A 23,556-nucleotide genomic window follows, 5' to 3' on the forward strand; every position below is an offset into this window, starting at 1 on the left:
AAAGGGTTAAATTACAAATAAGTGGAATTAAAACATAACTAATAAATAAACAAACAAACCTATCTTCAGGAATTTTGCATAAAACATGCACAAAATTATTTGTTGCTGTAATGGTAACTGTAATCTAATTGCATCCACGTTATGATTCTGAAAATTGGTATGAAGTCAGAAAGAAGTTCAGATGGAGATGATTTGTGTTGGACTGTCCAGGCTGTGGATAGGAGACAAAGAATCAGAAGACACGAATGCAGAACCACATGAGACTCCAAAATCTTTTTTACTGATATTAACACCTGAAATGGGCCAGTCTAAGAATCAATATCTCTTTAAGTGTGTACTATATTTAGAATATTTTCATTGCTTTTTCTTGCCTTCATGTGGTCCTTTCCTAGAAAAAACTGAAGCTCTGAAGCCTCATAAACCTGCCAGAGTTCAATGACAAAAAGAGCAGTTCTGCAGCTCACATCGCTGTGGTGTTTTAATATGTTAGTTCAGATTCAAATCAACAAAAATATGAACTGGTTGAGGCAGGGGTTTTATGAGGTGAGATCACTGCCCTTGTGTGAGTCTGATGGTTCAGAATAGGGTGATTAAAAAGGCGTCAAGTGCAAGTTAGAAAATGGATTAGGTTTGGCAGAATCTGACTGAAGGACAAGACTGAACACTTCTGATAAGAGGCAGCAAAATTGACTTTTTTTGCAATATACTGTAGATATTTTATGACATAGACTTGAACATTAGTACAACCCTATCTCAAGGTTCAGAAAGGCCAAACAGCTAATTTCACCTATAAAATGAAGGTTTTTTTGTAGTTTTTTTTACACACATTTACCAATATTTACATGCCTTTTCACCATTGTCGATGCATTTCCCCACAGTCTTGTCAAACGACTCGATTTAAAGCTAAAAAAAAAAAAAAAATCTTGATGTGTAGTTTCACTTTCATTCAGGAATGGTTTGTGGAGGTACAGGAGATGATTTTTCACAACTTAATGTCTAACAAGTAGAACAGTGTGTACAATAAATGAACACAACCTTAGTGAGCAGTATAATTGAGGTGGGATAGACCACATGGTTTGAAGGTTAAACATTAACCTTCAAACCAAGTCAGAACTCTCAAACAGCTTTGAAATCACACACCCACACATTTTAATGACAATAAACATTAAGTGTACTTTGATTGCCACTATCAGTCAAACAGTTAGTAGTGCTTTTTCTATCCTTGTTTCAATGTAGTAATAATTGTTGTAGTCTTCTGGTCTGTTGTAGTATCCTGGTCTGTTGTAGTCTTCTGGTCTGTTGTAGTCTCCTGGTTTGTTGTAGTCTCCTGTTTTTTTGTAGTCTTCTGGTCTGTTGTAGTCTTCTGGTCTGTTATAGTCTTCTGGTCTGTTGTAGTCTTCTGGTATGTTGTAGTCTTCTGGTCTGTTGTAGTCTCCTGGTCTGTTGTAGTCTGCTGGTTTTTTGTAGTGTCCTGGTCTGTTGTGTTGTAGTCTCGTGGTTTGTTGTAGTTTTCTGGTCTGTTGTAGTCTTCTGGTCTGTTGTAGTCTTCTGGTCTGTTGTAGTTTTCTGGTCTGTTGTAGTCTCCTGGTCAGTTGTGGTCTCCTGGTCTGTGGTAGTCTCCTGGTTTGTTGTAGTCTCCTGGTTTTTTTATTGTCTCCTGGTCTGTTGTGTTGTAGTCTTCTGGTATGTTGTAGTCTTCTGGTCTGTTGTAGTCTCCTGGTCTGCTGTAGTCTGCTGGTTTTTTGTAGTCTCCTGGTCTGTTGTGTTGTAGTCTCCTGGTTTGTTGTAGTTTTCTGGTCTGTTGTAGTCTCCTGGTCAGTTGTAGTCTCCTGGTTTTTTGTAGTCTCCTGGTCTGTTGTGATGTAGTCTCCTGGTTTGTTGTAGTTTTCTGGTCTGTTGTAGTCTCCTGGTCAGTTGTAGTCTCCTGGTTTTTTGTAGTCTCCTGGTCTGTTGTGTTGTAGTCTCCTGGTTTGTTGTAGTCTCCTGGTCTGTTGTAGTCTGCTGTCTTTTTGTAGTCTCCTGGTTTGTTGTTGTCTTCTGGTCTGTTGTAGTCTTCTGGTCTGTTGTAGTCTTCTGGTCTGTTATAGTCTTCTGGTCTGTTGTAGTCTCCTGGTCTGTTGTAGTCTGCTGGTTTTTTGTAGTCTCCTGGTCTGTTGTGTTGTAGTCTCCTGGTTTGTTGTAGTCTCCTGGTCTGTTGTAGTCTGCTGTCTTTTTGTAGTCTCCTGGTTTGTTGTTGTCTTCTGGTCTGTTGTAGTCTTCTGGTCTGTTGTAGTCTTCTGGTCTGTTATAGTCTTCTGGTCTGTTGTAGTCTCCTGGTCTGTTGTAGTCTGCTGGTTTTTTGTAGTCTCCTGGTCTGTTGTGTTGTAGTCTCGTGGTTTGTTGTAGTTTTCTGGTCTGTTGCAGTCTTCTGGTCTGTTGTAGTCTTCTGGTCTGTTGTAGTCTTCTGGTCTGTTGTAGTCTCCTGGTCTGTTGTAGTCTGCTGGTTTTTTGTAGTCTCCTGGTCTGTTGTGTTGTAGTCTCGTGGTTTGTTGTAGTTTTCTGGTCTGTTGTAGTCTCCTGGTCTGTTGTAGTCTCCTGGTCTATTGTAGTCTTCTGGTCTGTTATAGTCTCTAGATCTGCTCCAGTTCTCAGACCTTCTGCAGCTGCTCCGTGCCTTGTCATAAATCTGTGTTTGGGCAGTGGTAGACATGTGGAGGTTGAATATGAAGTAATCTGGAGCTCCCTTGTGAAATCCCTGTCTGTCCCATTCCTGGACCAATTCTTTTCTATTTTCAGGGGCCTATCTCTGATAGCCAAAGCCCAACATGCTGCGGGGCCTCTCTTGTCTCTCTCTTGGCGTCTCCCATGGGATGTTTTTGGCCTTGGTGTCCCAGATTTTCTGAAGCATACGCACAGCAGCTTGTCCGTCAGAGACACAGGAAATAGAATGTTACCGATTAGAAAACCCACTGGGCCCCTCATTATTATCCCCAACCTTTGTTTCTTATATCCCCAAGTCACTATATATACATCTATTGTATAAACATGCATTTATTTCTGGATATTTTCAGTTATTTCAGCTGTTTTACAGTGCAGCTACAGTATGTACCAGTGATAATTTAATAATGTGACTCATGCTTAGTGCTTAATCCTAATGATTTTTTTTCTGAAATATGTGTTCATTCATTCATTCATTCATTTAGTTAGTTAGTTTGTGTGGCTAATGATTTCAGAGTATTCAGATTATTCCCAACTGTAACCTAATACCAAACTACAGTGAAAATACTCCACTGTAAGTAAATGTTTTGTGTTCAAAACCTTACTTTTAAGATAAAGTGTGAATTATCGATCATTATTATCAATATTCATTGTGCAACAAAAGGCTCCTGCCATGTATATTATTATATATGTGATGTTTTGGACTAATTTCTCCTGCTGCGTTCACATACAGTCATGGAAAAAATAATACACAGAGGAGTTAGTACTTGATTGCATAACCATTGTTTTTGATGACTTTTGATGGTCTAATATTTTTTTCTGTGACTGTATATGGTGCATGTGAATAACTTAATAACATGTGAGTTATATAGCTTTCAGCTATTTTTTTTTTTTTTGGAAAGTGTTTATTTGACATATAATTGAGACAAAAACATAACCTATCTATTTTGGCCAGGTTTTTACTTAATTTGTTCTATTACTCAATATTAACCCATAAAGACCCAAACATCCACTGTTGATTAAAAGCATCTATTGATCTAAACTGTTTATCCACTAATCCTATCAATACATGTAAATAATGGGCGTAAAAGACAGTTATTCATCTTTTCATGGTAAACTAATATTAAGCTAGTACTAATACACACGCTGAAAATACCCTACTGTTTTGTATTCAAAGCCTTACTTTTAAAATAAAGTGGGAATTATTAATCAGTATTATCAATATTCACTGTGCAACGAAAGCCTCCTGTCATATATATTATTATATATATGATGTTTTGGACTCATTTCTCCTGCTGCATTCACATACAGTCACAGAAAAAAATATTAGACCACCCTTGTTTTCTTCAATTTCTTGTTCATTTCAATGCCTGGTACAACTAAGAGTTTAATTTCAGAGCTGATATCTAGACATTTTCCATGTTTTCTTGATAATAACCAAAATCACTTCAGTTCTTCCATCAATATCTATGGCATTGTACTGACAAAAACAGTGCTTTTAGGCATTCTTTGTTTTCTTCTGTCTGTTTTAGTCACATGAGTTAATACTTGATAACATAACCATTGTTTTTGATGACTTGATGGTCTAATCATTTTTTCTGCGACTGTATATGTTGCGGGGGCAGCACGGTGGTGCAGTGGTTAGCACTCGTGCCTCACAGCAAGAAGGTCCTGGGTTCGATTCCAACACCAGTCGACGGGGGGTGGGACCTTTCTGTGTGGAGTTTGCATGTTCTCCCCGTGTCTGCGTGGGTTCTCTCCAGGTACTCCGGCTTCCTCCCACCATCCAAACACATGCACTGATAGGTTAATCAGTTAATCTAAATTGTCCATAGGTGTGAATGTGAGAGTGATTGTTTGTCTCTATATGTTCAGCCCTGAGATGAACTGGCGACTTGTCCAGGGTGTACCCCGCCTTCGCCCCTGTGTAGCTGGGATAGGCTCCAAACGACCCCCGTGACCCTAGTGAGGATAAAGCGGGTTCAGAAAATGAATGAATGAATGTATATGTTGCATGTGAACAACTTTAGAACATGTTAGTCCCTGCAATGCAGAATTGTGATGAATCTCCATTTAAAATGATGCAATGATGTCAAATGAGTTCTGATCTGACTGTTAAGACTGAGGTCACATTGAAAACAGGATACATATAGAAGTGACACACATCAGCATTATAGAGTGTGGATTCAATATGATTTACACTGTTTTAAAGACATAGTATAAAATAAGCTACACACAAAACATTGCAGTCCTGAGTCATGTGACTGTAGAAAAAGAGACCACATCATAGACAAAGTTGGAGTCCAAGGATCAGACTAAAGGGGTTTTAAACGTTTAATATTTTATTTTGGGCAAAAACGGTATAGTAAGCTACACAAAGTACTTGGGACAGCTACACTATACTCATGAATGACTGATTGTGTTTGCTGAGTGGTGGAGAGTGGAGTGGACAGAACCTGGCATTTACTCATGAAACCATGTAGTAGCTCCTTCCTAATGGATCTTAAGACCAGTTTTTTTCTAGAAATCACATGCTTAGAAACGTTTTTTTTTTTTTTTTTTTAACTCGATGCTGCTTCTCATTCAGAAATCACATTTTTGACCTCCCGCCTCAAAACTATGGTTTCTACGGCTTTTGTAACCTTCATTAGACCTGCTGTGAAAACCCATTTTGATTAGTGGGGCAGAAGTCGACTGTGCATGACAGCTTAAGCCATTAAAGTCATTCCAGCAGCTGTCTCCACACACCATCAAGGTCTTGTTAGAATCATATTATTATATTGATTTTGATGTGGAGCACAGAGCTGCCGGTGCCCTTGCTTTTGGCGGACGGCCAGGATCTTTCAACAAGAGAGGAGACTCGTGACAACAGCCCGATGGCCCGAGAGGTGAAAGCAGGAAAGCAGAAGGCCTGTCAGTTTGAATATCCAGGATTTTTGGGAACTTCTTTGCCTGAAGAGGGAATAGTACTGCTTTTTACACTTTTCTTTAATATCTGCTGTCATTACATCCTTGAGGAAGGCACTAAGTGTGTAAAAAGGATTGAAATATTTAGTCTCTTTTTGCCATGACCTCAGATGATATTTGGAGGTGATACAGTGATTCAGTCATGTAAGCCCTGTTTCCTTGCTTTATGTGTTTTTCTACCTTGGGGTTGCCAGGAATTCAGATGGGGTCACCTGAAATTTCTAGTAATTTATAAAAAAAAAAAAAAACACCTTACTAATAAGAAATATATGGTGAGTTTAGAGAGACATTCACAGTACATAAAAGACATGACAAACTGAAGCTGAAACTGAAGCACTGTGGTACTGTTTATCTGTCAAATGTTCACTGTGGTCGGTTTCAGATGCTGCAGCTCTTTCAAAATTCATAGTTTGAGTACTTGTTTGTTTAGTATTAATTGTCAGCCTTGTAAATCCAAGCTGGACTGACTGTACATATCCTGACTAAGGACAATAAAATTCTCACTTTGTGCAGTAATCTACACCTGGCTTTTCTGCCTCAGTCCATAAAAACATACATTATATAGACTACATGTCATCTAAAATTAACATTTATTTGCAACATAGTATAGCAAACTATTACATGATCAAAAACAAATTCATTCTAGCCAAAACAAAAAAAAAAGTCTCTCTTTTGAATGTCTGGAGTTGCCAGAAATTTGTGCTGTTAAAATAAAACAAAAAGGCTGGGAACTACTGATATAATCTCAGGTCAAATAGACTCTGATATGATTTCCTGCATAGTCAGACTTTCACAGTTACTTTTTATTTTATTCTGTTAATGTTAACATATTTTAGTGCTTGAAATTTACTGTTTTAGTGTCTTGTAAGCTAGCATTTAGCATTAATGAATAATAATAAAAATGATGGATTGGATTTATATAGTACTTTTCTAGACACCCAAAGCGCTTTACATTATTGACCCATTATTCATTCACCCTCGTATTCACACTCTGGTGGTGGCAAACTGCATTTGTAGCCACAGCTGGGGCAGACTGACAGAAGCGTGGCTGCCAATTTGCGCCTACGGCCCCTCCGACCACCACCAAACATTCATACACCAGTGTGGGTGGCACTGGAGGCAGGGAGGGTGAAGTGTCTTGCCCAAGGACACAACAGACTGACTAGGACAGAGCGGGATTCGAACCGCCAACCCTTCGGTTATTGGACCACCCGCTCTACCACAGCCGCCCCATTAGCCTGCCCATGACCACTTGCAGATGGCTTAGACTCCTAGCGCTTTGTCCGAATATGATTACCTCCATCTCCAAAAAATCCAACATGGTGATGGGCAAATCACAAACTATTAGCTTTAATCAGAGACCAATGGGTGACGGGGATCCTCCATCTAGCCTAAATGTCATCTAAAATTAATGTTTATTTGCAACTTAGTATAGCAAATTCTTACATGATCAAAAACAAATTAATTTTAGCAAAAAAAATAAAAGTCTCAGTTTTGAATGTCTGGGGTCACCAGAAATTTGTGATGTTAAAATGGGGTCACGAAGCAAAAAAGGTTGGGAACCACTTGTGTAACTTCTAAGCATTCATATGTAGTATATGTCAAGATTTTATGAGTAGTTCTGTGCTATTGGTATGAAGATGCAAAAGGACTCAAAGATCAATACATTTGTTTTTGTGAAGCCATGATATTCTTTTCTGCATCAAGTCAAGAACTCCAGCAGCACTTGGTGTATATTATAACTTTATTTAACTTAAATGTACTGTTATGGCTCGTGGTCTTAATCAGGGTCATCAGAAAAACATAACCAGCTGCATTAAAATAAGAAAAGAAGGGGAAAAAAATCTCCAAGGAAACAACAAATCTTACATATCCACACACTGATCAGGCCACAAATGAAGGCTACAAGCTGAAACACAGTCCAAGAGGAAAATAAGTTAATATTTTTGTCTTCCTACATACACGTCTTGGAAGTGGGTGAAGATGTGCCAGAACTTTCTACTTAGATTTGTTGCAGCAGATTTACTACGGTTCAGTCGGCACCCCCTCTCAGGATCATTCTGATATAAAAAAAAAAATCATTAGATATTAATCACATCTCTTAAGACATACTCTAATCAAAGAACTTTCCCTGATTTTACTTGAGTTTAAATTTCCTCTACTTGTCTTTTATATCCAAGGTTTCACACACCAAATGATGTCTTTTAGAAATGTTATGGCTTTTCTGTTTTATTTTGTGATCTAAGATTCTTCTTTTTCTATCGAACATTAAAAACATTCATTCATTCATTTCCACAGTTATTTTTGTATTGAATTTTTTACAGTGGTAGTGCAAATAAAAATGTCAAAACAATAGGAATTGTTTTTTTATACAGAACAGAACGCACACAAACACACATACAAAATTAAATAAATAAATAAGTCAATCAATTAATCAAATCACAAAGCAAGCCACCTATCCTCTTGGACAAATATAACAGAGTTTGTGAGATGCAGACTTACACTTCATTCATTTCAACAGTCAAAAGGTAAAACAATAGAAGTGTAAACCTGTCATGTTGCATAATGTCCCTCCAGTGTGTGTCAGTCATGTACTGAAACAGAGGAACCATCAGACAGATTGTTTCCATGCCTAATATTTTTCCATTTAATGAGATTATCGGAGGTTTTCACCATCTCTCTTAGTTCAGTGGAAAATCCCTTCTGATCAGACCAGTCTATTTTGATTGAGTCGGTTAAATGAGGCATTTTTATTCTGATTGGGCTGATGTTCTAACTATTAGTGGAATATGTGTGTCTATGTAAATAATTACCTATTTACATGTGATTAAATCACAATCTGTTGTTGCAATGAAAAAATACGCACTTAAAGCACAGTTGCTGGTGATTACACTTTAATTAACAGATTAACCCATAAAGACCCAGTGCTACTTTTGTGGCAGTTCCCAAATGAATTTTTCTTTCTATTTAATCTTTTTTTAAGTGATATATCACCATTTATTATAATATTATCCCTATGTGTTTTGCATGTTTCACTGTAAATCATATATTTTCCTCTGTTTAATTTAGATGTTCTCAAAAACTCAAGGTAAATTCAAAGGTTATTATATCAAAACAGAGAAAACTGAAGATAAAGAGACTCTTTCAACAAAATATATCATTAACTGAACAAAAATGAAGTATCTCCATCCACTGTCATTGATTCATCTCCATGGGTTTTACTGGTGAATCAATGTTGTAGAAGATGACGGTGTTTCCACTTTCACAACGGAGCTTCTGAACGTCCAAATGGGTCATATCTGATGACCAAGAAAAGATGACAAACTGTATTTTACACCAATTATTTACATGTGTTGATAGGATTAGTGAATCATCAGGTTAGATCAGAAGATGTTTTTGGTCACCGATGGATGTTTGGGTCTATATGGGTTTTAAAAAAAAAAAAAAAACTTAGGATACCAAGGATGTAGGATATAACATTCTACTGTTTTGAGTCTTTTCACTATGCAGGAATGTCTGCTTTTGGCAGTTTTCCAGACAATGCAGGTCAGCAAAGCCATTGGGACAGTTTTGCAAAGGCTGTCTCTATGTCTGCTGCTGTTTCTATGTCTAGACGGGCTCATTCATTTTGCAACAGCCCTCAAATTTTGAATGTTTTTGACAGGATCTCTTGTGTGAAGTTGTGCTGACTCTTGTCTGCCAGTCATTCATATTACAGTATAAATAAAGGTTGAACAGTAACCAGTGTTTAGTGCTGGTAAGCTGATGTTTTTAAGGCTTTTAAGATTCATTATTCCGACTAAAACAGTTGAAGTAATGATCATAAAGTATTACATTTTTAACAGGGTGACTTGTAATGTGTAACCTAATAATATGGACAAGACGGACAAAGTAAGATATATGTCTTGTACGTTAGCATCCAGAACTGAGCTTTCTACCGGATGTATTGTGATTGCAGTGTGTTGCATCTATTTAAAGGAGTGTACATTAAGGACAATGCGAGTCTGTTGTGGATGTAGTCATGCAGTCATGCGAGTTTGACCCAGCGTGGGTGCCTGCTGAAATTGTGCTCCACTGTCAGCTAGCTCATATGTTATAAATATACACGTACGGCTAAAAGGTTCAGAAGAATGTACACAGCATGAGGACATATGTGCAGGAACACTCGCCATAGGTACCAGAAGCACATGAGGTTCAAAGTGTTTTTTTTTTTCCCAGAGCTTCATGCACATGATGCTTTTGTTATTTGACATGTTTTTTTTTTGTTTTGTTTTTTATACAGGGTTTATATATAGCTTCAGAATTGTGTGGTAGTTTGCGATAGCTGTCTCCAAAGCGACCAACTTCTCACTTCCCACTCTCTGACACAGGCAAAAAAGCATCTGGGTACAGAGTGAGTGTCAACAGGCAATCAAAACAACAGCCAGCTGTACTCTGAAATGATGATTTATAGGTGACACATATTTAACATCTGTACAGTGGAGTTAAAAAACTTGAACTGATGTATCGTACTACCTTTAATCCTTATTTTATTTTAACTCAATGAACACATGACGCTGTTTGTCCACTTTCTCTACATATTACACATTAACCCATAAAGACCCAAACCACCCAATGATCTTAAATAGTTAATATCTGTTGATCCATTAATCCTAAAAAATCCATGTGAATAATTCACACAAAATGCAGTTTGTCATCTTTTTATGGTCATCAGACATAACTCATTTGGACGTTCAGAGGCTCTGTAGTGAACGAGAGAACAGTCATCTTCTACATCATTGATTCACCAGTGAAACCCATGGAGTTGGATCAGTGACAGTGGATGGAGACACTGAGTTTATGTTCAGTTAATGACATATTTTCATAATTAATAATAAAATTCGGTTACCACCTTCAAATCCCATCTTAAAACTTATTTATTCAGACAGGCCTACTCTGTTCCATAATTTCACTATTATCTGCTGCCAGTTGTACGTGTTTTATATATGTACTGTATGTGTGTAATTTTAATTGTTTTATTTATTTTAACAACTTTGTACAGTGACCTTGAGTGTCTTAAAAGGTGCCTATAAATAACATTTTATATTATTATTATTATTATTATTATTTTTTTTTTTTACTGAAAAGATCACTTTTTCTTAAGTTTTTTCTGTTTTTGATATAATGAACCATAACTTTAATCTGAGCTTTAATGAACATCTGCATGATCAGTGAATTAAATATAGGAAAATACCTGATTTTGACTGAAAAAAAAAGCAAAAATACAATGGATAATATTATAATAAATGGTAATAAATCTTAAGAAAGGTTAAATAGAGAGAACATTTTATTTGGGATCTGACACAGAAGTAACACTGGGTCTTTATGGGTTAATATCACCATTAGTGGGTAGTGTTTTACATTTAATTTGCACTTACTCTTATAATGTAACACACATAATTGTGGCTGCAAACTGAGGAGTAGATAGTCCTAGAGATAGAGATTTTCTGTTTGTTTACCCAAAATTGATGTTAGGTCACGTCCAAAGATACACTGTCATGTACTGATAGTTTCAACTTGTCCATTACAGATGACGACTAATGGTTTTTATATATATCTATGGAGACATTAAGGAATTAAGAAAGCTTTGACTCTGTTATGAGATTCTCTTCCTCTTTCATACCAACCATCAGATTTCCTGTTAAAATATTCATGATCCTGCAGATCTATAGTAGATCTGGATCCAGACTTAAGATTTTCTCACAAAACTAACCTGCTGAAGACTGATTCTTACTATATGTTTAGATATTTTTCCTTTTGCAGATGAAAACTAGCTTCCAGATGGCTAATTTATATTGAAATCTACATTTAATTCATAGAAATTAATGGTGTAACTTTGCCTAAATGGATATTGGTGAAGTTTTACTTGATTCAAACAGTTTTTTCACCTGTTTGTCTGTCTTTTATCTTTGTTCTTCTGCAGATTGAGGACATTGTCACTCACATCCAGGATGAGACGGAGGGTGTTCCCATCAGAACTGTCAAAAGTTTCATGACCAAAATCCCCAGTGTTGTCACAGGTAAGAAATGAAAACGAAAACAAAGGAAAGAGAGAGAAATGCCAAAGGCTGACAGTGACAGAGGTGTGTGAGGTTGACAGAGACAAAGGGAGTCCATGCCCGTCTTTAGATCCTGTTTATAAAAAACTGTGTAAATGGAAGCCTTACTTATTTTAGCCATCCAATGTCAGTATCCCCCCGACTCCAATTCACCCACTCACAAACTCACATTTGCACTCTGTATAAAACCGACTAATTTGCACTACGTATAAAACTCAGACTAATTTGCACTATAATAATATATACATAAACATATATTTTTAATGGACTGGATCCCTGTACTCATCCACTCACTATAAAAAAACTGCAATTTGCACTCTGTACATATTACCATATAAACCCACCATACAGGGTGGGGAAGCAAAATTTACAATATTTTGAGGCAGGGATTGAAAGACAGTGTATGGCCAATTAGTTTATTGAAAGTCATGAGAATTTATTTGCCACAAGAAAATTTACATCATAGAAAATGTTTTTATTCTATGTGTCCTCCTCCTTTCTCAATAACTGCCTTCACACGCTTCCTGAAACTTGCGCAAGTGTTCCTCAAATATTGGGGTGACAACTTCTCCCATTCTTCTTTAATAGTATCTTCCAGACTTTCTCGTAATAGTTTTGCTCATAGTCATTCTCTTCTTTCCATTATAAACAGTCTTTATGGACACCCCAGCTATTTTTGAAATCTCCTCTGGTGTGACGAGTGCATTCAGCAAATCACACACTCTTTGACGTTTGCTTTCCTGATTACTCATATGGGCAAAAGTTTCTGAAAAGGTATGGATAATAGTGTTAGGTATGATTATGACATCAATTTATGTTTGTTTTCAAAACAATTGATGTAGTGCCTGCTGAGAAAAAACAACTAAATGTTCATTGTAAATTTTGTTTCCCCACCCTGTAGACCTTATACAAACAAACATACGACTAGAGACAAGAACAATAATGAGTTGAGATTTACAGTGGATTTGTAATGTGTACAGAGTGCAAATTGGAGTTTTAAACCCTGGTTTCAAAACAATTGATGTAGTGCCTGCTGAGAAAAAACAACTAAATGTTCATTGTAAATTTTGCTTCCCCACCCTGTAAATAATATAAACATTATATTTTTTATTTCATTTCATTTTATTCATTCGTTCCAATCTAAATGATTGGAAAGGAGCAGGATGAAGAAAACTTATAATACCTGCCCCTTTCTTGAAACATCTGTTTACATCAGATACATTGCCATTACAGTTATTACAGTAAACAGTTTACCTGATATTCAATGCAAATAAAATAAATCCAACATCCCTAAGTTGAATTATGTTATTACATGCTTTTATAAAGCTTCTCTATTCTTTCCCTATACAAACTCTTAAACTGAAAAATATTTGTACAGCTCTTCTCTTCCACTGCCAAAGCATTCCACATCCTGACACCCACAACAGAAATACACATTTTCTTCACATTAGTCCGTACCCTTTGCTGTTTAAAATTAAACCTCCTTCTATGTTCTTCATCCTGATACTAAAACAAAGAATCTCTGCAAATTTGCAGGCAAAAGTCTGTTTCTCGCTCTAAACACAATCAGCAATGTCCTTAATTCGACCAATTCTTTAAACTTAAACAATCCTGATTTAATAAACAACTCATTTGTATGTTCCCTGAAATTAACAATGTACATGATTCTTACTGCTCTTTTCTGTAATAGAAACAACAAATTTTAATAGACTGGATCCCTGTACACATCCACTCACTGTTTAAAACTCCAATTTGCACTCTGTACACATTACAAATCCACTGTAAATCTCAACTCATTATTGTTCTTGTCTCTAGTCGTATGTTTGTTTGTATAAGGTCTACAGGGTGGGGAAACAAAATTTACAATGAACATTTAGTTGTTTTTCCTCAGCAGGCACTACATCAATTGTTTTGAAACCAAACACATATTGATGTCATAATCATACCTAACACTATTATCCATACCTTTTCAGAAACTTTTGCCCATATGAGTAATCAGGAAAGCAAACGTCAAAGAGTGTGTGATTTGCTGAACGCACTCGTCACACCAAAGGAGATTTCAAAAATAGTTGGAGTGTCCATAAAGACTGTTTATAATGGAAAGAAGAGAATGACTATGAGCAAAACTATTACGAGAAAGTCTGGAAGATACTATTAAAGAAGAATGGGAGAAGTTGTCACCCCAATATTTGAGGAACACTTGCGCAGGTTTCAGGAAGCGTGTGAAGGCAGTTATTGAGAAAGAAGGAGGACACATAGAATAAAAACATTTTCTATGATGTAAATTTTCTTGTGGCAAATAAATTCTCATGACTTTCAATAAACTAATTGGTCATACACTGTCTTTCAATCCCTGCCTCAAAATATTGTAAATTTTGCTTCCCCACCCTGTATGTTCAAGTATGTTTGGGTTTATGTTGAAACTGTATGTCATGAGCAAAGAAAAACCGAAGCCAAATTCTTTGTATATGTTCACACACTTGGCCAACAAAGCTGATTCTGATTTAGTTGTGTGTTTGGATTTACTTCGAGACAATATTAAACACATCTGCATAAACAGTCTTTCATAAACCTTTTTTTTTCTTTCTGGGGAACCATTATTAAAAACGTACAAATCATCACAACCCATTTCACAGTAAGCCTGAATTTACGCATAAACAAATTTCAGTAGATGAATTTATGACTACTGTTACTGCCAATTCTACGTCATATTTACTACGTGTTATATTGTGAGTTGATGAACCATGTCTAAGTTTGATAAATGGTTCATTTTAAGACTGTTAAACTTAATGTGTTAAAGTTATGATTTATTGAAGAAAAATTAAATAAACTCAGTATTAGTTGCTGCTGACGTACAAAAAACTATCAATGCTAATAAGAGGCAAATCATTGTTGGCCCTGTTTTAATGGTGGTATTTGTCTATTTGACATAAAATCTTCCGCATTCAAAAAGTTGCAGTTTATGGTAAAGATAATGCAGCAACAACTAATTTTGTTTGACACACCTGCATCTCTTGTTGCATGTGATACACGAGATCACTATTGATAACACAGATTTTAAACTGGCAAACATTAAATAAATGACGACACGATTCGCATGGAATTATAAAATTACTTGTCATTGCCTGTAATGCAATTCTGTTCTTAAATAAGAGCCTTACAGTCACGTAAAAAATTATTAGACCATCAAAAGTCATCAAAAACAATGGTTATGCAATCAAGTACTAACTCCTGTGTGTATCATGTGACTAAAACAGACAGAAAAGAAAACATAGAATGCCTGAAAGCACTGTTTTCGTCAGTACAATGCCATAGATATTGATGTAAGAACTGAAGTGATTTTGGTTATTATCGAGAAAACATGGAAAATTTCTCGACATCAGCTCTTAAATTAAACTCTTATGAGCTATTTTTGTTGTTATCATTATATTTGTCCAAACAAATGTCCCTTTAGTTGTACCAGGCATTAAAATGAACAAGAAATTGAAGAAAACAAGGGTGGTCTAATAATTTTTTCCACGACTGTATGTGGTCCAACTGGAAGGGATGTTGTCTATGATCAGTGTCAGACAAATACTTGCAGTTTGTGCTAATATGTGGATGTATTTATTTGTAATTCAGTCCTGTTTTTTTTTTTTTTTTTTAACTGTCTTTCACTTGACCATCAGAGCACATCCCAGAAACACAGATGTTTTACAGTCTATGGTCCGACATAAATCAAAATAGAAGTAACTGCATGATTTCACAGCCACACATGGATGTACAAACAGGTTAACACATGTCAAAGCCTCTCTGTATGATGAACACATTATTCACCGACGCATCCCAGCAGAGTGTGCGGAGTCAAATACGGTGGAAATATTCATTATTTTGACCTTTAAGCAGAGTGACTCATTTTTTCACGTTTACTGGGCCATTGTGGAAATTATTAAACTGTTGTTGCCAATTATCATTTATATTAGGGCTCATAATACATTAACACCTTCATGACAATTATATAAAATTACATAGTTTTGATGGTTGATGGAAATTAAAATTGTACGTTGGTTTTATTGTTATTTCTTATTCTTATTACAAATATGTCCTCCTGGCTGCTGTTTTGATGGTTTTATTTAAATCATTCACAGGAGAAAATCTGTGTTTAAAGGTGCAAACATTAGATTCAATGATAGGGTTTGATCTAATGTATTCTGCATACATAATACATACACATAAATAATGCAATTTGACCATTTAAATATACATGATTACAAGCTTCAGTCCTAAGAAGATGAATGCAAATAACCATGATTAATTATTGCAAATTATGTGTTTAATTGTTTGTTTGTTTGTTTGTTTTTTACCTATTGACAGCCCTAGATCATTTTATGCACATTATTGAAAACACATATGAAATACTTTATGGTGTAATGCTTTTAGTCAGCAACATAACCAGGTATCTATTTTTTTTTTTTTTTTTAATTTCCCTTCAAAACACATTTTAAATACTTAAATTTGACTGAGTAAGTGCATTTAGGAGAAATAACAGCTCATTTTTTCCTCCTCATCAGTAAAACAAACAACAATGAATGCATATTAGGCTGATTCAATGTTAGAATTAATATTATTATTACTATTATTTATAACAATATTAACATTTTTCTTTTTTTACTTACTTATTTTACTTATTTTATTTAATTGGTTTTTTTTTTCTCCTCGTCTTTCTGCGTAGTTTACTCAGGTCTTGTTCTAGTTATAGTTACCATTATAATTATCACCATGTTGTTATTGTTAGTATTGTTGATATTTTCTTGTGAGGGTCTTTGCCACCTTCTTCTTCCTTATTGTCCTCCATTAACTCTTTCCTTCTCCTCTCCACCATCTTTCTCCTCACCCCTGTTCCTTCATGTCAGGCCCAGCATCGAAATGTGGTTAAAAAAAACTCAAAATAAAGACAGTAGAATATCAAGGGGAGCCTCATATACTTTATGAAGTTTCCCTTGGCAAAGCAAATTTGTTCAGCACCATAAGGCAGTAAGACCACCATTCTGCTGTTATGATGCTGGACAAGACAAGTTAAAAAAAATAAAATAAAATAAATAATAACATTTTCTTTTGTTTCTCAGTGCTACTATCAGAACAAGTATGTGTGGTGTGATTCTGTCTCAAAAGACTATTGATCATATTCTGCTTATTTAATTGGCAACCCAGTTAAATTAATCTGAAAACCACATGTTTTTGGAAATGTACCCCTTCAACAACCACCATTTTCAAAGTTAAATAAAGTTCAGCTACACCTCAAAAACTGGTGTTGCCTCGCAGTAATCTTTGAGTCTGATGGTAATAACAGTGATCAGAATAGTCCCAGTGTTGGATAAACCTCAAGCTAAAACTCACATTGCAGTGATAGTGTTTATTATACCCAAAACATGGCGTGTGTGTGTATGTGTGTGTTTCATTTTGAGTTTATCGAGGCTGCTGCTCTGTTTCTCCTGCTCTGAATCAGCAGAGAATAAGTGAATAGCTGGAGGGAAAGTGGGAGGACAACATATAATTAAATGTTTGGGAAAGAAAGTGAATGAATAATATGTCCTCCTACTGCCAAGGTGCCCTCAAGCAAGGTAATCTACCACCAACTGCTAGGTGTCAACATGTGAAAGCATTTTTAAGGGGAATACAAAGTCTGTACATTTGCACCAGTAGAAAAATAAAAACCTGCAGTTAGAGACTTGTCAGCTGTAGCCGCTTTGGTTGAAAACTGAAATCACTTGAGTGTGGAGTCGCAGCAGGTGCTTATGACACACCCCAAGCAAATGATGGAAACAGAGAAGGCCTATTAACATTCAGCCCTTCCTCCAAGTCCTCGCACTTATGGAAAATGCATTACCTCAGTATGCCATAAGCAAAGCATATCAATAACCGCGATTATTACAGCAGCAGATATATGAGCAGAACAACAGCTCTAATGTTTGCAGCTGAGCGCCGAGGGAAAGGAAACTAATGAATGATAGAGAATTAAACACGGCCTCCCCTGAGACGCTGATAAAACACATCTGCATGGCAAATCTGCTTCTTTTCATCCAGCGTTATCATGCTTATTACATAAAATATTAATACAGTGGAGGAATGTAACTGAGTATTGCACTTTGGACCGTCTCTAGATGATCGTAAAGTAGAAAACAAAGCTCCTTTTTCAGTTATTTGTACTTTAACCCTTTCACGCACGAATTATGAGAACCTTAATCAAAATTTTTTCCTGAGTGTTTTTATTCCTCTTTAGGCATGAAAAAAACAATGCGACTGAAAAAATTCTTCTGAAAAATAAAATAAAATAAAATAATAATAATAATAAAAAAAAAACATAAAAAAATAATAATGAAAAAAAAAAATTGCTTATGAACCTATTTTTCATTGAAGTGCAAAAATGTCCACTCAGCTGGACACCACATTTAATTTTTGATGCACAGAAACATGAATTTAGTGATAAATTGTATGAGAACTATGGGGAGGGCTTGTGATTCTGGGGGTTTATGCTCAGGAGAGATCTACATAATGTTACCAATTCATGTCAGAAAAGATATGTGGTGTCTTAAAACTTAAAGATACTGTATGTGTAAAAAAAACAAAACAAAACAAAGCAATGAAAAGAACAACAAAATCCATGAATATACAAGAGAACAGCTGTAGAATAGCTGTCCACTGTAGTGACTAGTATGCATGAAAGGGTTAAAAGAGGATTTAGTTTAGTTTTTTTGTTTTTGTTTTTTTTTTCTTCTTTTTTTCCAATATATTTTAACATGGCCCTGCGATGAACTGGCGACTTGTCCAGGGTGTACCCCGCCTTCGCCCCTATGTAGCTGGGATAGGCTCCAAGCGACCCCCGTGACCCTAGTGAGGATAAAGCGGGTTCAGAAAATGAATGAATGAATATTTTAACATGAACATCTCTGCAGGCTGTACAGGCTCCTTCCTTTATTTATTTATTTTTTTTGAAGGATTATCGATTAGTTTTGTAACTTATTTTTACTTTCAATATCTTCAAAGTTTTTTTAGTTTCAAGGTAAATAATAAAACACAATCTGTTTTGTGAAAAGTCAGACGTGGTATTTTCCATCCATTATTTTGAGGGCAAGTGACTTAAAAGATAATAAACTGTACATATTTAAAGTTAGTTGTACTTCACTGCTTCCCCTTCCATCATTGCTTCATCATTGCTGCTACTTATTTTAACTATTTTATCTCAGGATACATGCATTTATTTATTATTGAAATCTGTCGTTTTTATTCTGTGCATATGTTTGCACTGAAGGAGCTACTTTTTAAATCGCATTGTACATGTGGATAGTGACAATAAAGGCATTCTATTCTATTCTATTCTATTCTATTCTATTCTATTCTATTCTATTCTATTCTATTCTATTCTATTCTATTCTATTTAACCCATAAAGACCCAGTGCTACTTTTATGTCAGTTCCCAAATAAAAATTTCCCTATATCCAACCTTTAAGTGATTTATCATCATTCATTTATAATAGTATCCTCTGTATTTTGTATTTTCTCAGTATAAATCAGGTTTTTCCTATACTTAATTTACTGATCTTGTAGATGTTCATAAGAGCTCAGATTAAAGTTGAGGGTTATTTTATCAAAAACAAAGAAAACTCCATAAAATGGCACTTTTTCAGTCAAATCTATCATTAAATGAACGTAAACCAAGTGTCTCCATCCACTGTCATTGATCCAACTCCATGGGTTTTACTTCTGAATCAGTGTTGTAGAAGATGATGGTGTTTCTACAACTACAAAGCCTCTGAACGTCCAAATGGGTCATATCTGATGATCATGAAAAGATGATTAACTGTATTTTACACCAATTATTTACATGTATTGATAGGATTAGTGGATGAACAGGTATTAAACATTTTATATCAGTAGATGGTTTTGGTTGGTGATGGATGTTTGGGTCTTTATGGGTTAAATCATCCCCTTATGTTTTCTTTGACTCTAAATGTTTTGTTTTTATCTGTTTGGTCTGATTCAGGTGCTGATATTGTACAGTGGCTGATGAAAAACCTGTCTATTGAGGATCCAGGTATGTTCTTAAAGCTGATACATACAGTCATGTACTAAATGTAGTGCCAGCAGTGATACTGAATGCATCCGTATATAAAAAAATCTCAATGTGTGGAACCCTTTCTAGGTTTAACATCTGCTCTAAAAACACCCACAAATAACGAAAACATAGCAACTAAATGCAGCAAAATGTGAATATTGGTTAGTTTCCTCCTAAATTCATTGCTCAGTAGGCCTGACCTGAGGCATGGAGGTGGTGAGAGCAGTGTTTATTGTTGTTATAATGCAGAAGCCCACGGTTTGGACACTGAGTCAGTTCCTGAGTCATACATGTATATCTCAGTGAAACTACCTCAGGGCTCAATCCTATACGTATTCAGAACAGGCCCCTTATACCTCAACAGAAACCTGATGTATTATGTTGTGTAATGTACTAATTTAGTTTCAAACTGTTCCATTTGTAAATGTTTGAAAAATTGTATTTCCTGATCTGTTCTTGCTGAGCATATTCAGACTTTTTTTTTTAAGTGAGTAATTTATTCATCCATTTAACAAAACATGATATATACATACATACAGTTTGGATTTCTATATTAAACATGGGCGAAAAGGTGTAAGCAGAAGCAACAGCTTATTTATGTCTACCCTATTTACAAAAAGGAAAGTTGCAGAAACAAAACAAGATAACAAGATGTTTTAAACAATAATATAGACAAACAAATAATATAATCTAAGCAAAATCTTAGATTCATACTGATAATTGGCTTAGTTTATCCAGATACTTTATACTTATTGAACACCTTTAGTTTTAAACATACTTTTAAGTGTGGTGACAGATGTGCATGTCTTTAATTCTTTTCTGGATTACATTATCTTCTTCTGTTGCTTTAACAGCGGAGGCCATGCACATTGGGACTCTGATTGCAGCTCAGGGGTACTTCTTCCCTATCTCAGACCACGTCCTTTCGCTTAAAGATGATGGAACCTTCTATCGCTTTCAGGTGAGTAGAACTCAGAGGACACTCATGAGAGCTACAGTGTTCAGACACCCTTAAAATTTTACCTTTATCTGAAATATTTGTGGAAAATATACTTTTTGTGTTTCAAAGTGTGGCTGCATCAGACAGACACAAACAAATGCAAATTATTATTTTTGGTTTAATCAATTCTTGACAGTTCCAACATGTCATATCCTGGATGTGTCATTATCTTGCTGAAACATCCAGGTTTGACGTCACAGAGAATGTGCAGAAGGGAACGTGGGTTTGGAGAGTGGAAGAATACTTGGCAGAGTTCAGTGATTCAGGAGTGGTACTTTATGCAATTCAGGGTTATTCAAAAAGAATGAACTGATTTCATGACGTATTGCTTCAGCTCTCGAGCATCATTTTGGAATGAGTCAGTGACCATTTAAAAGAGGAGTTTACTAAATTTTGAATGGCTGCCACAGAGGTGCTGTAGTCGCGTCAACTGGTGGATATCAACTCAGTGGATTGTGATATGCTTATATGCGTCTGGGAGGAATACTCTTATTGCATTGATGTTGCCCGTGCTGCAGGTGGTGGCCACATTGAACACTTGTAAGACAGGAAATAAAAGTTAATTGTGAGTGGAATACTTGTGACTTGGCTGGAGTTTTCTATTGCTTTTCCTTATTAAAATATTGCATAATGAAATCGGTTCATTCTTTTTGAATAACCCTGTATATCACAAACTAGCATGTTGACCCATAGTGATAATAATAATAATGATAATAATAATAATAATAATAATAATAACAATAATAATAATAATAATAATAATAATAATAATGTTCTGTGTCCGATGTCCCGATGTTGCAGCACGGGAGGGTGTACGGGTGCAATGCCACTGTAGCACCACGGGAGGGCGCTATCGTACAATGGCACCATGGGTACAATGCCGCTAGTAGTAGTAGTAGTAGTAGTAGTAGTAGTAATAATAATAATAATAATAATAATAATAATAACTTTATCTATATAACACCTTTAAAAACTGAGTTTACAAAGTGCTTTGACAGACAAAGCAAAAGTGCACAACAGCAGAACACAGAAAACAACACAACACAATAAAAGAGAAGTACAGCAAACATGAAAACATGACTAACTTTAAATGTATCATAGTGGAGAGGGCAGAAATATGGATTATATTCATATAGCGCTTTTCTATGAACGAATACAGAGGATCCATTATTCATTCACTCTCACATTCTCCCTCTGGTGGTGGTAAACTACATTTGTAGCCACAGCTGTCCTGGGGCAGACTGACAGAAGCGTGGCTGCAAGTCCGCACCTACGACCCCTCCGACCACCACCAAACATTCACACACATTCATACACCAGTGTGAGTAGCAGCACTGAAGGCAAGGAGGGTGAAGTGTCTTGCCCAAGGACACAACAGCACATGGACAGAGCGGAATTCGAACCGCCAACCCTTCGGTTATTGGACGACCTACTCTACCATCTGAGCTATGGCCACCCCAAATCTATGGGTTCTATGATCTAAGGGTTCTAGATGTGGTAGCTTTAATGCTGTTGCGTATTCGTGCATGCTTTACCGCATTTGTCCAGCAGTCACCGCCAAAACATTCTGACCATAGCAACATGATTGTAAGGCTGTTGTATTCTAAAGTTACTGTGACGTTTCAATAGGTTAAAGTCAAGGGAGAGAAAACTTGGCTCGTATTTCTCAAGTTCTAATTCACTGCGCCACTACAAAAAGACAGTTTTATAAACTTTCATTAACAACATGAATGTAAAACTGCACAGACTCTGTGGCAGCAGCACAGACCGTTAAGTCATGGTGTCAAACTAAAACATTCCCTCCACCCAATCAAATCAGCTGCTCTCCCCCCATAGGCACAACATGAGTCACATGACTACACAACACATAAGAGGAACTAGCTTTTAACGCATATTTTCAATGTGCAAAGTAGCGCACTGTCACATGACTCAGCAACACTGCAACCCACGCAAGTCACATGGCTCAGCACAAACCATCCCCACAATGCAATCAGTGTGGCTTGCTACATCATTAATATCTCCCAAAATATTGGTCCTATCAACTTGCCATTTTTGCTAGTCTGTTCCTTGACCATAAATACATTAGTATGCCAAACTGCAGCAATCAGCTCTTTCTGGAATTTGTGTGAATCCCCAGACACACACACACACTCAGAGGCCACTTGGCTTTTATAATATAGATGCATGGGGTGCCCATAACTTTTACCCACCCCCTATATTAGTACACTGGTTAAACAGTTAACAATAAAACTGAAACTCTGTGGTCACTCAGGGGAAATATTAGAATATTCATGTTTAATGTTTTGACTAAAGGTTTGGTGACCTTTTTTTCCTACTTCATATAAATTTGATTATTACTCCTTAGAGGTCTGAGAGGAAATGACACTTCTGCATCACCTCTTGACTCTGTTTATATGCGAACCACATGTACAGGGTGGGGAAGCAAAATTTACAATATTTTGAGGCAGGAATTGAAAGACAGTGTATGACCAGTTAGTTTATTGAAAGTCATGAGAATTTATTTGCCACAAGAAAATTTACATAATAGAAAATGTTTTTATTCTATGTGTCCTCCTTCTTTCTCAATAACTGCTTTCACACGCTTCCTGAAACTTGCGCAAGTGTTCCTCAAATATTGGGGTGACAACTTCTCCCATTCTTCTTTAATAGTATCTTCCAGACTTTCTCGTAATAGTTTTGCT

The 23,556-nt window shown here is 36.1% G+C and overlaps 1 protein-coding gene and 1 long non-coding RNA gene across 3 annotated transcripts in view; one reads left to right on the top strand and one right to left on the bottom strand.

The window, feature by feature from the left end:
• Positions 1–23,556, top strand: part of LOC115414738 (regulator of G-protein signaling 6-like) — a 232,363-nt gene that overhangs the window by 156,184 nt on the left and 52,623 nt on the right. For both annotated transcript variants that reach the window (XM_030128019.1, XM_030128020.1), the window contains exons 3-5: positions 11,627–11,723; positions 19,783–19,833; positions 20,709–20,815. In XM_030128019.1, the coding sequence (XP_029983879.1) occupies positions 11,627–11,723; positions 19,783–19,833; positions 20,709–20,815 (255 nt within the window). The remainder of the gene's footprint in view (positions 1–11,626; positions 11,724–19,782; positions 19,834–20,708; positions 20,816–23,556) is intronic.
• The window catches only part of LOC115414740 (uncharacterized), a 59,383-nt gene that overhangs the window by 11,722 nt on the left and 24,105 nt on the right, over positions 1–23,556 (bottom strand). The gene's annotated exons all lie outside the window — the stretch shown is intronic.

This window comes from Sphaeramia orbicularis, chromosome 24 (assembly GCF_902148855.1).
Source record: "Sphaeramia orbicularis chromosome 24, fSphaOr1.1, whole genome shotgun sequence".
NCBI classification, from domain to species: domain Eukaryota; kingdom Metazoa; phylum Chordata; class Actinopteri; order Kurtiformes; family Apogonidae; genus Sphaeramia; species Sphaeramia orbicularis.